The 14221-nt window shown below is 48.3% G+C and overlaps 2 protein-coding genes and 1 long non-coding RNA gene across 8 annotated transcripts; all 3 read left to right on the top strand.

Moving 5' to 3' along the window:
* The first annotated feature begins 1664 nt into the window (after positions 1-1664).
* On the top strand, positions 1665-5638 carry LOC128399438 (zinc finger protein 239-like). Of its 4 annotated transcripts, XM_053360907.1 has the most exons (3): positions 1665-2615; positions 3232-3359; positions 4169-5638. In XM_053360907.1, the coding sequence occupies exons 2-3, from the start codon at positions 3260-3262 to the stop codon at positions 5005-5007; spliced, it is 939 nt and encodes a 312-aa protein (XP_053216882.1). In that variant the 5' UTR covers positions 1665-2615; positions 3232-3259; the 3' UTR covers positions 5008-5638. The 4 variants fall into 4 exon arrangements, with proteins under 4 accessions (XP_053216882.1, XP_053216884.1, XP_053216883.1 ...); XM_053360909.1 differs by lacking the exon at positions 3232-3359 and having other exon boundaries at positions 1666-2615; XM_053360908.1 differs by lacking the exon at positions 1665-2615 and having other exon boundaries at positions 3037-3359.
* A 1413-nt stretch (positions 5639-7051) lies between these two features.
* On the top strand, positions 7052-8554 carry LOC128399452 (uncharacterized). The gene is made up of 2 exons (XR_008327228.1): positions 7052-7478; positions 7530-8554. It is a non-coding gene; the product is annotated as an uncharacterized LOC128399452 (long non-coding RNA).
* Positions 8555-11522: 2968 nt separating this feature from the next.
* Positions 11523-13975, top strand: LOC128399445 (zinc finger protein 3-like). Of its 3 annotated transcripts, XM_053360921.1 has the most exons (3): positions 11631-11688; positions 12331-12555; positions 12864-13975. In XM_053360921.1, exon 3 carries the CDS (start codon positions 12966-12968, stop codon positions 13575-13577), a length of 612 nt encoding a protein of 203 aa, XP_053216896.1. In that variant the 5' UTR covers positions 11631-11688; positions 12331-12555; positions 12864-12965; the 3' UTR covers positions 13578-13975. The 3 variants fall into 3 exon arrangements, with proteins under 3 accessions (XP_053216894.1, XP_053216896.1, XP_053216895.1); XM_053360919.1 differs by lacking the exon at positions 12331-12555 and having other exon boundaries at positions 11523-11688; XM_053360920.1 differs by lacking the exon at positions 11631-11688 and having other exon boundaries at positions 11872-12555.
* The last annotated feature ends 246 nt before the right edge of the window (positions 13976-14221 follow it).

Here is a 14221-nt window from a genome sequence, read left to right as displayed (position 1 = left end):
TCAGCTGGTAACATCCCAAAGGCTGGAGCTGCATCACTGAAAGCCTAGTTTATTATTATTATTATTATTATTATTATTATTATTATTATTATTAAATTTATATACCATCTTTCATTCAAAGGCCACAGGGCAGTTTACAGCATAAAAATACAAAATGAAAACGTATAATGTAACAAAATACATTTATTAGTTGCCATGGCAATTCAAAGCTCAAAATGACTTACAAAAAACAATACATACATGCATACATTAAAGTGAGGGGGGTATCCATTAAAACATCCCACCTAGTTAAAAGCCAGAGGCCTGGTTAAAAAGGAAGGTTTTGGCCTGGCACGTGAAAATATATAATGATGGCACCAGGCAAAGTTCCTTGGTGAGAGCGTTCTGCAGACACGGGTCCTGAGCCACATTTCTAGGACAAAACCAACACTTTGAAATTAAGTGCTATACCAGATCTACCCACTCTTTGAAGAAACTGATTTTCTAGGTCCATTTCAATCAGAATTTAGGCTTGATTTGGACACAGAAACTGCCTTGGTCACCCTGTATTGATGACCTCTGTTGGGAGAGAGACAGGGGAAATGTGTCCCTTTTAATTCTCCTCAGCCTCTCATTAGCTTCTGATATCAAGCATCGTATCCTTCTGGAGCAGATGTCCAAGTTAGGGGTGGGAGGCACTACTTTTCAGTGGTTCAGGTCCTACTTGGATGATCATTTCCAGATGGTGATGCTTGGCATGTGCTCTTGGGCTCCATGGAGCCTTCAATATGTTCTGCTCCTTTACATCTGCAGGTGTGGCAGTGGATGTCCTGGACCTCAGTGTTAAGATTACTGCAATGCCTTATACACAGGGCTGCCTCTGAAGACAGTTCAGAAACTTTAGCCGGTGCAGAATTTAGAGGCCAGGTTGCTCTCTGGAACAAGATGCTTTGAACATATGATGCCAATCCTGGCACAACTGTACTGACTGCCAGTCAATTTCCAGGCAGATTCAAAGTGTTGGTTTTGACCTATAAAGTCTTAAACAGCCCAGGATCGCAATACCCCGAGGACTGCCTCTCTTCGTATGAACCTACCCAGACCCTGAGATCATCCTCTGATGATCATCCTCCGTGGAGGGCAGCAACATGAGGCTCGCCTGGTGCCTTCATTACGTATCTTTAGGCACTAGGCAAAAACATTCCTCTTTTCACAGACCTTTGGCTAATTAAAAATACCTTGCCTTTTAAACTAGTCGGAGGTTCTGGTTTGTTGCTATGCTATATATTTTGTGTTCTCATTTTTTTAAAAAAATGCTGCGAATCACTCTGCGATCTTTGGATAAAGGGTGGTACATAAATTTAATAAATAAAATTTTTTAAAAGCATTAAATGCACCTGCGGGGTGCCTGCCTGGATAGCGCAGCTGCAGGGCAGGGATATACAGTGGTACCTCAAGTTACAGACGCTTCAGGTTACACACTCCGCTAACCCAGAAATAGTACCTTGGGTTAAGAACTTTACCTCAGGATGAGAACAGAAATTGTGTGGCAGCAGCGTGAGGCCCCATTAGCTAAAGTGGTGCCTCAGGTTAAGAACAGTTTCAGGTTAAGAACGGACCTCCTGAACAAATTAAGTTCTTAACCAGAGGTACCACTGTATAGGACTGAAGTTAAATATGGAATACCTTATTTTTATTATTATTTGGGGGGTACTGCCCTGAAGAAGATGCTAGTGGGATTCTCTTCTTCTGATGCCATGCCAGTCTTGGGTGCACAATGCCCCTCTGGCCTAATGATGTTTTAGCCTGGATTATTTATTATTTTATTTATTAAATGTATGCACTGCCAGTTAGACTAGAGGCCCGTCTAACTAGTGCAGCATCCTGCTCCCCAGAGGCACGTGCACCCGGAGGGCCAGGAAGCTCGCTCGTCGTTGTCCACGCACAGGTATTTTGTACTCAGTGACGTGTCCCCTCTGTGAACCTGGAAGGTCCCGCTGGAATCGGCCCTCCCTCCCACTGCATCCCGCTCAGCCCTTGGAAAACCGCCTCGGCTTCGCCCAGCGCCCCCGTCCGCGCTGCGCGTCGGCCGGGCTCCGCTTCGGTCCTAGGCCCCCGCCGCGGCGCTTGGCAAGGGGGGCTCCGCGCCGGCCTCTTGTTTGGGGCGGCTGCTCCGCGTTGCAAAACAGAAGCGATGCCGCTAGAGGGCTCTGGCCATTGTCAAAAAAAGGAGAGGCAGAGAAAGAGGCGACTGTTCTCATTTTCTCTCTCGCTGCTGCTGCTGCTCCCGCTGACGATTTTGGGGGCTGAACTTCCCAGGTCAGCGCCGGAGAGCCTTGTTGTTGCTGCTTCTCCTCCTCCTCCTGCTTGCGTAGCAGCGGCAGCAGCAGCCCCAGACCCGGCGCCACCCCGACGGGGCTGCGGGAGCCTCCAGTTTTAAGAAATCTCCTCGTTCTCCAGCCGCATCCTCAAGGGAGAGAGGGACCTTTATCAGCCTCGGTTGCTTTTCTCTCCCCCGCCCCCACTTCTTTCTTTTCTCTCTCCCCCCCCTACCCTTTTTAATATTATCATTTAAAGGAGAGATCGCGAACTCTGCAGCTTCTCAGGGTCCCGATCCTGAAGCCAGAGACTTCCAGGTAACTCCCGCCGACTGGGGTTTGGGCAGCCAGCCAAAAGTCCAGCAACGTAGCCAGGCAACTTCCTCATTAAAAAGGGGGGGCGGGGAGGGGGAGCCTATCACAAACAGCGGGGAGCCAACGCACCGCCGTTCCATCAGCGCCTCTGCTCTCCGAACGAACTGCTCCCCCCCCAAACAAGGTGTGGGGGGGGCGCACACCCGGATCTTCCCTACGCGTATATAAACAAGAAGAGAGCTTTCAAGACGTGAGAATGACGTAGACCTTGGGCTGGGTTGGTAGAGGAAGTAGGAAAGCTTGCCTCCTCCTCCTCGTCCTCCTCCACCCGCCGCCGTCGCCTTCCTGGCAGGAGTCGTGTGCCTCTTAAGAACTGTGTACGCCGTGCAGAAATCGGCCCAGGAAAGCCTTCTTCACCTGTTGAAAGTGCACCAGCCTTGCCAGGGAGACGGGAGGCGCCGCAGGATTGATATTGCAGGGGAGAGAGAGAGAGGAGGGCCGCAGGAATCCTGTAGCTTTGAGATCAGGGGGGCTAATGCTGTCCAGCAAATGCCACGTTACAGGCCCCAAGCCGCAGGGTTGGTGATGGATTCTGAGCAGGGGAAACTTATTTTTTCAGAGGCCACAGCCTTCTGCAGAAGTGACTGATGTATTTTGCTGAGATTCAGTGGGCCCTTCTGGACCCATGCCAGAGACCTGTCTACAGGGACATTGTGCAGGACAATTATGGGACTCTACTCTCACTAGGTAAGGACTTTTCTTTTTATTTATTTCTTTTTTACTTCTTTTTTATATTTAAAAAAATCAAATAAAATCAGCTTTAAGTAGTAAAGATGGCTATTGCAAACCTGAGATCCCAGAGGTCCAAAAACGTATGGTGACATTGACATTGACTTCTGCTGGTTTAAGAATATGCAGCCTTTTGAATTACAGGGAACTCTTGATCAGGCCAGGAGAGTTTCTTTGAAATCTAGAAGGCTGCATATTGCTAAGCCATCAAAACTCTCTCCAATGAAAATATGTCAGGACACTTCTTTAGTAAGCTCACAGAAAAGAAGATTAGGATTACTCCATCTTGTGGTAGATGGAGAGAAGATAGAAAGTTATGAGAAATTTTCCTGTCCCTGTATAGTCAGCAGTCTTATATCACAGAAATATTTGGAGCGTTTGATAGTTGTGGAGGCCAAACCCAATAACTCTGGTGGAATTCCCATAGAATTCTGCTGGTTAGCTATGGAATGTCAGGAATTAGAAGCTAATATTAGTGTCAGCCAGCACTACCTCTTGGGTCTAGGTTGGTCTAATTCACCTATTGTATGGAATGATGTTTTTAAGCCGCGGCACCAGCAAATGGGTTTTATTTAGTTATTTTGACTCCTGACCCGCCCCCTGCCCCCCATCCATCTGTCCAAATATCTCAGGTTGGTAACACCACTTAAAACAGCAAATGATCAAACCAGCAAGGTAAGGTAACCATTCAGATATAAAACGTTGAAACAAAGCAAAAAGGGGGTGGAAATATTCCCATGCTTGCTTCACTCTCTTTCCTTTGATAGATGGAGGAACCATGAACCCAAATCCCCAGCCTGGAGGTGCAGAGGCTGCGCCGACACAGAAGCAGGTTCCAGGACGCCCTGAAGGCTCCCTTTACCCAGGCCAGAACCAGGCTGGGCAGCAAAGCGAGGATCCAGGGAAAGGATGGGCCAAGCCGCCTCTTCCTCCTCCATTGCCGAAAGGCAACCCCAGTCTCCCACCCCGGGTCTATATGGGGCCCGGCCCAAGCCTGTGTGTCCAGTGTGGGGAGAGCCTTGCCCAAACTCGGCACAGTGTCGCCCAGCCCCAGAGAGCCCCCCATCCTGCCGATAAGTTCTACCCGTGCTCTGATTGCGGGAAAAGTTTTGGCGTGAGCTCCCACCTCACCATCCACCGGAGGATCCACACGGGCGAGAAGCCTTACGAGTGCAACGAATGCGGGAAGAGGTTCAGCCAGAGCTCCACCCTTGTTCTCCACCGCCGCATCCACACCGGAGAGAAGCCTTACAAATGCGTGGATTGCGGGAAGTGCTTCTCTGTGAGCTCTCACCTGACCAAGCACCAGAGGGTCCACACAGGGGAGAAGCCGTACGAATGCCAAGCGTGCGGGAAAAGGTTCAGCCAGAGCTCCACCCTTATCCTTCACCAGCGGATCCACACCGGGGAGCGGCCTTACAAATGCGACGAGTGCGGGAAGACCTTCAGCGTCAGCTCCCACCTCACCATCCACCAGAGAATCCACACAGGGGAGAAACCCTATCACTGCACGGAATGTGGGAAGAGTTTCCGGCAAAGGTCCGGCCTCAGCACACACCAGAAAACCCACATGGTCCTCGTGAGACCTTACAAGTGCCCGCCTTGAAGAGGGAACCAAGCTTTGGGTCGCAAACCACCAGCCTTTCTTGCCCGACGCTTTGCTCAGTGAAGCGACTGTGGCTGCAGACAGATAGAAGGAGGGGAGAGTTGGCTCGCAGCCCGCATTTTATGAGCTTCGTTGGAGACTTGTGGGGGGCTGGGGGGCACTGTTAATGCGAAAGGTACTTCAGGGGTGCCACCCTCCCGCCACAGTTGAGTTAGGGCCATTCATGAGATCCCAACATGTTCCTTCCAAAAAGCACTTCCGCTTTCAGTGCTATTTCTTTCAAACCACAACACAGTGTTACGTACAGGGAACGTGGCTTTCTTTCCCAAGCTAGCAGTTTGGAGGGCTGTCTGAAATGCAATTTGTGTCAACTGTCACAGACACTAACCGGTTATTTCCTGTGACATCGCCAATGCCAACTTAGATTGGTTTTCTCCCCCTGAGCGGTCCTCAAGTGTGAAAATGTTCCAGTAACAATTTAAAAGGAAAGGAGGAGGTTAAGGGAGTTGGGTAGACTTCTCTTCTCCACAGCAATGCTCTGCCATTTTTGTAAACATTTTCTTTTGCTTAGTTGCTCCTTTCTAGCTTGTTGTTTTCAATGGTTTATATACAGTGATTGGTGGTGGTTTTATATGTTGTACAATTGTGAGCTTTCTTAGGGGGCTTTGGCTGGGGAGCGGCATAGAGCATAATCAGTCACAAATGGGATGTTGATGAAAGGTGTGTCTTCCCTGCGGTCCAGAGCTAGAACCAGAGCACACATTTCCTGTGTGTGTTTGTGTGTTTTAAAAAGACAGTAATGAGAATAAGAACAGAATATCCCAGCACAGCAAAGCTGCCTGGTTGCAACGTAGAGATCCAGGCTGTGTACACATAATATGTTTGAAGCACAGGGCTTCCGCCGAAGAATCCTGGAAACTGTACTTTAGCCCTCACAGAACTACAATTTCCAGGACCCTTAAACTACAGTTCCCACGATTTTTGGGGGATAGGTCAGGTGCTTTAAATATACAGTGTGTACAGAGCCCTGCTCTGTCCTTTTAAAAGTCCTAAAGCCAGTGGTGTTAGCGGGGCAGGAGTCCTTAGCTTTACTCAGCAGATAGAGCAGAAGAGCTGGCTTGCTAGAAGAAGTATAGATGGCTGCCCACTTGGTGGTTTAAAAGGGGATTAAACAAATTAATGGAGGAGAGGGCAGACAGTGGTTTCTTGACCATGATGGCTGTGTGCTACCTCCAGGATTGCAGTCTGCCTCTGCATACCAGCTTTTGGGAATCTCAAATGAGGAGAGTGCTGCTATGCTCATTTCTTGCTTATGGGCTTCCTATGTGAAAACACAGTGGGGGATTAAGTCCTTTGGTCTGACCTAGCATGGCACTTCTGATGTTCCTCCCACAGTTTTGAGTCAGTGAAGTAATACACATGGGACAGCCCATGTGGTGGCCTCCAGATGTTGGACAGCAACTCCCATCATCCCTGGCCATTGACTGTGCTGGCTGAGGCTGATGGGAGTTAGAGTCCAGGAACATCTGAAGAACATTTGGTTACCCTTATAATATCTAAAGAGAGGAGTTCCCAAGAGACCATTAAGCCCAAAGGCTAAAATGACCAGACTGCACCACTGCCAGAACCATCACCTCCCATCCCATCACTCCTTTGGTCCCTTTGCCAGAGTCTCTTTCAACTTCTGCAGCCAATTCAGCAACTGCAATGCTATTTTTACTCCAGCAGAAAGTGGGAGAGAACAGTGGGGTAGACAGAGGGGGTCCTTAGCAGTTACACAGAATGGAATCGCACATGTAGCTCTGTCAGGAAAGAAAGATGGCTGGTGAAGGCTGGCTGCAACTGAACCTTGTCTCCACGGAGCCTCACAGCTGTGTGGGATGTCCTGTTCCTCCTTGGCATTCTATATAAAGTAGGTGCAGGGAACGTTCAGCCCTCCATACTACAATTCCCATCATCCCTGGCTATTGGTCATTGTTGCTAGGACTGATGGGAGATGGAGTTCAGCAACATCTAGGGTCAAAGGTTGGGGGAGCAGCCACAGGAGCAGCATCAATTTGGAAGGAACACAGATAGATAGAAAAGGAAGTACAGTGGTACCTTGGGTTACATACGCTTCAGGTTACAGACTCCGCTAACCCAGAAATAGTACTTCAGCTTAAGAACTTTGCTTCAGGATGAGAACAGAAATCGTGCAGTGGCGGCGAAGCAGCAGTGGGAGGCCCCATTAGCTAAAGTGGTGCTTCAGGTTAAGAACAGTTTCAAGTTAAGAACGGACCTCCGGAACAAATTAAGTACTTAACCCGAGGTACCACTGTATCACGTCCATGTGGGAGATTCAGCAGGAACAGCGAAGAAACTCTGGATCACAATTTGGTGGTGAGCCAGGAAAGTAGACTATTTACAGGATGAAGTATTGAAGGAGGAGGGAAGAGAGAAGGAAATTTGCCCAGTAACCCCAGGAGATCTCAGTGATTCACCAAGAACGTCCTGAAGGAAATAGGAAGTTTGAGGGCTCTGAGATCATTTGCAAGTTGCTGCTCTCATATGGGGGAGATTTCAGAACAGGAAAGATGCTACAGCAGACTAAGAGAGAGGGCCTGGTAGATATTTACAAGATTATGCATGGTGTAAATAAAGTGGGCAGATAGGTTTTTATTTCTCTTTTGGCAGCATTAGGACCTGAGGTCATCTGGTGAAACTGATTGGTAGGAGATGCAAAGCAGAAGAAACACAGGACTTAAATAATAACTTTCCCATTTAACATACAGAATTCATTGTTGCATGATGCCAGTTGCCACGGGCTGTCAAGGGGGATTGGACAAATACATGGAGGAACAGCCTATCAGTGGATGCCTTGAACATCCATGTTCCAAAGCAGCATGCATGCCTCATGAGTACCAGTCTCTGGGAGATGACAGCGGGGAGATGCTCTTGCCTTTGTGCTTGTGGTCTTTCCTGAAGCATCTGGCCAGCGCTGCTTGAAAGAAGACTCCTGACTAGATCGGTCTTTGGTTTGATCCAACTCTCCTTAGCTTTTAAAGGGACGCTGTTGGAGGTATTAGGCCTCTGAACACCACTTGCAGAAAATCGCAAGGCTGTTGCCCTCGGTTTCTCATAGGTATCTGGCTGGGCACTGAGATCAGGATGCTGGACTATGATGGGACTTTGGGTGGATCTAGCAGAGCTCCTCTTCAGTTCGTACACAATCTCTGGCCTAGATCTGGAAAGCCCAGATCATCTCCCTTCATTCTGTGGGGGTCAGCATGTTGGTGCCTCTGTCCCTGGATTGGGGCAAGCAGAGCGACAGCACTAAGGAGAACACCCGTTTTTGTTTCATTTCTAATTGTCTGGATGTTGTTAGATAGTCAAAACACTTCAATTAACAGGAATTTTAGCCGTTTTAGGTGCTCTTCCTTTCCATCTGTAGCTTCCCCTTATTATCAACAGTCGTTTATATTTCTTCACCCACAAATCTCTCACTAACATCTCACCCTGTAATCTCCATGGCTTCATTCAAGGCATATTAAAAGTTCGGAGAATTTTGCAGGAGTGTTTTGTGTGGTTATTTTTAACCCATCAGCTGGTGAAGGTCTTGCTTTACTTAACACAGGGTCCAGCCACACTTCCTCCGCCCCCAGGGAAAACCCGTAGTTTAGCTCTGAATCGGAACAAGCAGCAGTTGGGTTTTCTGCATATTGCCATTGGTTCCAATTTAGCGCTAAACCACGGGTTTTCCAGGGGAACGTGGTGGGGCAAGGACAAAAGCACTTGGACTCATTCCTAGAAAGCATGGGGCAAGCAGAAAACCACTCAGGCCCAGGCTTTATAGGAAATGTGGATGAGCCCACTGACTGTAATAAACATGTTCAAGATAAACGGAAGGCAGACTTCTTCGTGGAGGCTCTCTTTTTTTAAAAAAAGAAAAGATAAAAGGAAGGCAAACTTATTCGTGGAGGCTCTCTTTTTTTTAAAAAAAAGAAAAGGGGCTAGGGCTTTGTACAGTTATTCTTCATACTCCCATCTTTCCACAGGGAATATCTTGTAATTCACGCCACTCAAAAGATTGGTACTTCTCATTAGCTCCTTTGTTTCAAAAGTTAACAGCCACTTCCTGCTTCTGCTAATGGAGACGGGCAGGTTTATGTGTGACAGTGAGATTTCCTTTCATTGTAATTCCTGGGTGCCAGACAGTAGAATTTAGCAGCATCAAAATACAGGCCAAACCAGTTTTTCGGTGTTCAAGAAATTGAAGGGATGGGCCATTATAAGAGGGCAAAGGGAAGGGTGATGACCATTAAGAAAGCCAGCAGCAAAGCTAAGGCTAGGTGCTATCTTGGCTCTAGGTTGTTAGCAGAACGCAATACCAGAGGTGGTTTCAGAACTGCAGTTTGCATGATACAAGTTGCAGGGAAAATAGTTGCAGTTTATAAGCAGCGGCAGGTTGGAGAATAATGTGGGCTGACAATTTGAATTCAGGACTGTGGACGTGGGAGAAGCCAATCTTCCTCACTTACCAGGAAGAAGGATCCCAGGAGATTAATGGAAAACCTGTGATTTCCTCATAACGACCAGCAATTTCTTTCACTCTATAGCCATGTGTGTTGTTTAGGGTCTATGACTTGTTAGCATTTAGAAATGCACAAACTGAATAAGAACAGTTATTTTAAGCTCAGATATTTTACCCACTTATAATTAGTAACTTCCTTAAATAAACTACTTTCCTAAGGCTGCAATTCTATACTCTGCTAAGAAGAAGTCTTATTGAACTTGGGCCTACTGCTCAGTGGGCATATATAGCATTGGACTGCAAGTTAGTTGCCCCTTCTCTCTCCATTAAAGACTCCGTGTAGGAAAAGCAGCTGGAGGTCCAGGTTTGCTTAAGCAGCAAGGGTAATGTTGATCCTGGAGAAACCTATCCCCAGGCGGGGAGAGTTTTGGGTGGGTAACCCAGGATGAGTCACACAGGTAGAATCTGAAGCTCCACCACTTGGGGTGGGGAAGAGACTATTTTCAGGGGCCAACAAACATTTTCAGGAGGGGGCCGGTCGGTCCACTGTCCCTCAGACCTTGTGGGGGACCGGACTAGATTTTTTTGGGGGGGAAATAACAAATTCCTATGCCCCACAAATAACTCAGAGATGCATTTTAAATAAAAGGACACATACTACTCATGTAAAAACACTGATTCCTGGTCCCTCCACGGGCCAGATTTAGGTGGTGATTGGGCTGGATCTGGCCCCCGGGACTTAATTTGCCTACCCATGAACTAACCAATCTAAATTAGAAGAAAGGAAAGAGATGTTCTTTTTTTAAAAAAAGCTTGTCTTTTAAAAATGGAATCCTTGCAAATATATTTGCATTCCTCTGACAGATGAATGGTTTGTGATATAATTCTGTTCTCATACCCTCCAACATCTGTTGTGTGTGTGTGGCTGCATACAAGTCATACATTTCAAGCCCATTAAAAACACATCCTGCCCAGAGGAAAAAAGTAATGAAAACCATGGTTTACCCCCTCTACAGAAGCTACAATTCCCATCGCCCTTAAATAATAATAAAAAAAACTACGGTACAGCTTCCAGAATAGCTCAGTCTGTAGAGCACGAGACTTGATCTCAGGGTTGTGGGTTTGAGTACCATGTTGGGCAAAAAGATTCCTGCATTGCAGGAGGTTGAACTAAATGACGTTTGCTGTCCCTTCCAACCTTACCATTCTTTGAGGGTGGTGTACTTTAAAGATATGGTGCATACACGGATGCTGTGTTTATTTACTAAATAAATAGTGGCTATTTATTTACTAAATAAATAGTGCCTTTGTTTTTATGCCCTAGTAGGGTTCCTGCCTGCCTGACATATATTCAACACAGCTCTCATACTTCATTAATATGGGAAACCAATATGCAAACCAAGCCTCATGATGAATGGGTATGTTTAGCCTGGAAAAGAGGAGATAGGACATCCATCTTTAAATATCTCAAGGGCTGTCACATGGAAGAGTGAATACGCTCATTTTCTCCTCCTCTGAAGGGTAGGACTCGAACCAACGACTTCAAGTTACAAGGAAGGAGATTTTGACTAAACATACGGAAAAACTTTCTGACAGGAAGCTGTTCAACAGAGGAACAGTCTCCCTCTGGAGGTGGTAGTAGACTTTCCTTCCTTGTAGGCTTTTAAGCAGAGGTTGGATGGCCATCTGTCATGGATGCTTTAGCTGAAATTCCTGCATTGCCGGGGGTTGGACTAGATGATCCTTGGGGTTCCTTCCAAGTCTACAATTCTCTGATTGGGGGCAGGAGGGAAAGGGGGGAGGGCAGGAAAGGCACACAACACCTGTTGAATGTCTGGCTGTCGTTGAGCTGCTTAAAGCGCAGCACCTCTTTCAAAATCCTCCCCCCCCAAAAAAAAAATTCCAATAGCATGCCTAGACTTACTTAGGGAGAAAACCAGGGGTTAAAACCATGGAGCAATGCAGGCGCCATCCCTGCCTGTGACCAGAGCGGCTGCCTCTGTTGAGCCCTGGGCTGCAGATGGTCCAATTCCTTTCTCCGCTTCCCTGGCCGCCGCCATCCCCAATGCCCCCCTTCCCCCCGCCCCCCCCAAGCAAGATGCAGGTTGGGCAGCCTCCCCCTGCTGCTGCAACAAGGAGGCGCCAGCTCAAGCCCAGCTTTGAGCAGCGAGGTCAGAAGGGACTGTGCGAAGCTGGGGGCGAGCGGTGCCCGCTGCGAGTGCCAAGGGAGGGATTGATGGCACACGGGGAAAGGGAAGACGTCCCCTTCTGCAGATGGCTGGGGGCGAGGGGCTGCTTGGGCACTCTCAGGGAGGATGTGGCAGGGGTAGGGGGCATGGGCATAGCCAGGGGGGAGCAGCCCCCCATCAATTCAATAAATAAAAATACTGAACTAAAAGCAGAAATTGTAGAAAGATTTTGAGATCTTTCTAAGCACTTGGGGTCAAAAGAACGTGATTTGAAACAACGGTTGTTGAAACATCTCGTTCGGAATCTGCTAGACAGAGCCAGAAGATGATGACCAGTGGCTGTCCTGGCCACCCCCACCCCACAACATAAATCATCACTTGAAGTGTTTTATGCTTGTGCAAAGGAGGGGGCATTTTTTGAAACAGTTCCCTGGTTTTGGAACATCCTAGAGGCTCGACTTGCATATTACAGTCTTTTGGACATCAGGTTAAGACTTCCTTGCTTGCCCTGCCATTTTGAAGGAGCTGTGTTTGGTGTTTAGCAGTTGTCTTTTAGTTTTTATTGAAGGTAGGGGGGGTGCGCACGCTCTTATGGCTTTTATTTTGCTTTTATTAATGCATTAGATTACAGTGGATGCTCAGGTTGCGAATGTGATCCGTGCAGGAAACACGTTCACAACCTGCACCACTTGCAACCTGCAGTGGCGAATCTGCACACGTGCAGGTCGCAATTTGGTGCTTCTGCGCATGCGCAAGTGCTGAAACCCAGAAGTAACCCGTTCCGGTACTTCCGGGTTCGGCGTGGTGCACAACCCGAAATCACACAACTCAAAGTGTCTGTAACCCGAGGTATGACTGTATTGCTGTCATTGTGCACCAAGGAGCAATTTCAGGGGGGGGGGGAAAGTAAAATAAAATGGGAGATAAGAGGCAGTGTGGCACTGAATTCTACTTGCTGGGCACTGCAAGAGTGGAGAGTGCTGTTGCTCTCATTTTCTGCATGTGGGCTCCCTACACACATCTGGTTGGCCCCTATGAGAACAGGATGGTGGACTAGATGGGCCTTGGGCCTGATCCAGCAGGGCTCTCATGTACTTAAGTGAACCAGTCTTCCCATGTTTCTCTGCATCTAATTTTACGTCTTGTTACTTTTTCAGTTGAGATCCACTGATGTTGTCCCAGCAGATGCCAGGAGGGGACGTGAGCAGGAAACCTGTGTCGCCAAAAGCACATTGTCGAGAGAAGACATCCCTGGAGGGATGGAGCCCCAGAGGCCTGGCCTGGAACTAAGTCGCGGGAGACTGGCTGTGGGAGACTTTGTCCTAGCACTTCCCACCAAACCTGCCCCCATCTCCTCCAGCGAGGGCCAGAAACCCTACATGTGTACTGAGTGCGGGAAAGGCTTCGGCCAAAGCTCGCACCTTATGCGCCACCTGGGCACGCACTCGGGGGAGAAGCCATACCGGTGCGCGGACTGCCCCAAGGCCTTCACGCAGCTGTCGAACCTGCGGCAGCACCGGCGCATGCACACCGGGGAGCGCCCCTACGCCTGCGACTGCTGCGGGAAGTGCTTCTCCTGGAGCTCCAATCTGGCGCAGCACCGGCGCCTCCACACCGGCCAGAAGCCTTACGCTTGCGCCCAGTGTGGCAAGCGTTTCTGTGAGAGCGCCCGGCTCCTGGAGCACCAGCGCACCCACACGGGCGAGCGCCCCTACGCCTGCCCACAGTGCCACAAACGCTTCAGCCGCAGCTCCCACCTTGCCCGCCACCAGCGTCTCCATGCATCTGTCTCATGCACAGAGGAGGAGCCTTTCCCTTGCAGCCAGGGCGCTGCGCTCCTCCGACGCCACCATCGTGCCCACCACAACTAGAACATATGGTGCTGGAACACTGTGGCAGCATTAAAGGATATTCCTCGTTCACCTTTAGCTCTGGATCCCAGCAGTGGCCTGGAGATGACCTCAAGCACAGTTTCCTGCTTAGCTGCATGGGCTGCAATGGGAGCTCAGATCTTTCTAGGCTTCGGAGAATCTAAAACAGGAATGGGAAACTTGTGGCCTTGCAACGGTTGCTGGACTCCATGGGTATAGCCAGGGTTTATGTTATGGGGGGCGGGGGGGGGCAGGACACCCACCTGTCATCGTCTTCTGTCTTGCTCTGTCTAGCAGATTCGGAATGAAGTGTCTTAACAGCCATGGTTTTAAATTACTTTCTTTTGACCCCAAGTGCTCAGAAAAATCCGTCAGAATCTTTGGTCATTTGAAAAAGACGACGTTAAAGACCGGTACCTTTCAAGTACCGGTATATTTTGCAAAATTACAAAGAACATGCCTTTTTTCATCTTATCCAAACTAAAACAAGTTTCCTTGGAATTGCTGAAAGCCATAATAATAATAATAATAATAATAATAATAATATGCTGCGCATCTGACTGGGTTGCCGCATTAAAAGCACTTTTCAGCACTTCTCAAATTTCTCCTTTTTTCCAAATCAGTTTTTCTGTGCACACTCTGTA

The sequence above is a fragment of the Podarcis raffonei genome, chromosome 13, assembly GCF_027172205.1.
Source record: "Podarcis raffonei isolate rPodRaf1 chromosome 13, rPodRaf1.pri, whole genome shotgun sequence".
Classification (NCBI taxonomy): Eukaryota; Metazoa; Chordata; class Lepidosauria; order Squamata; family Lacertidae; genus Podarcis; species Podarcis raffonei.
Note: the sequence above shows the minus strand (reverse complement) of the source record. Positions and strands in the feature narration are given on the sequence as shown.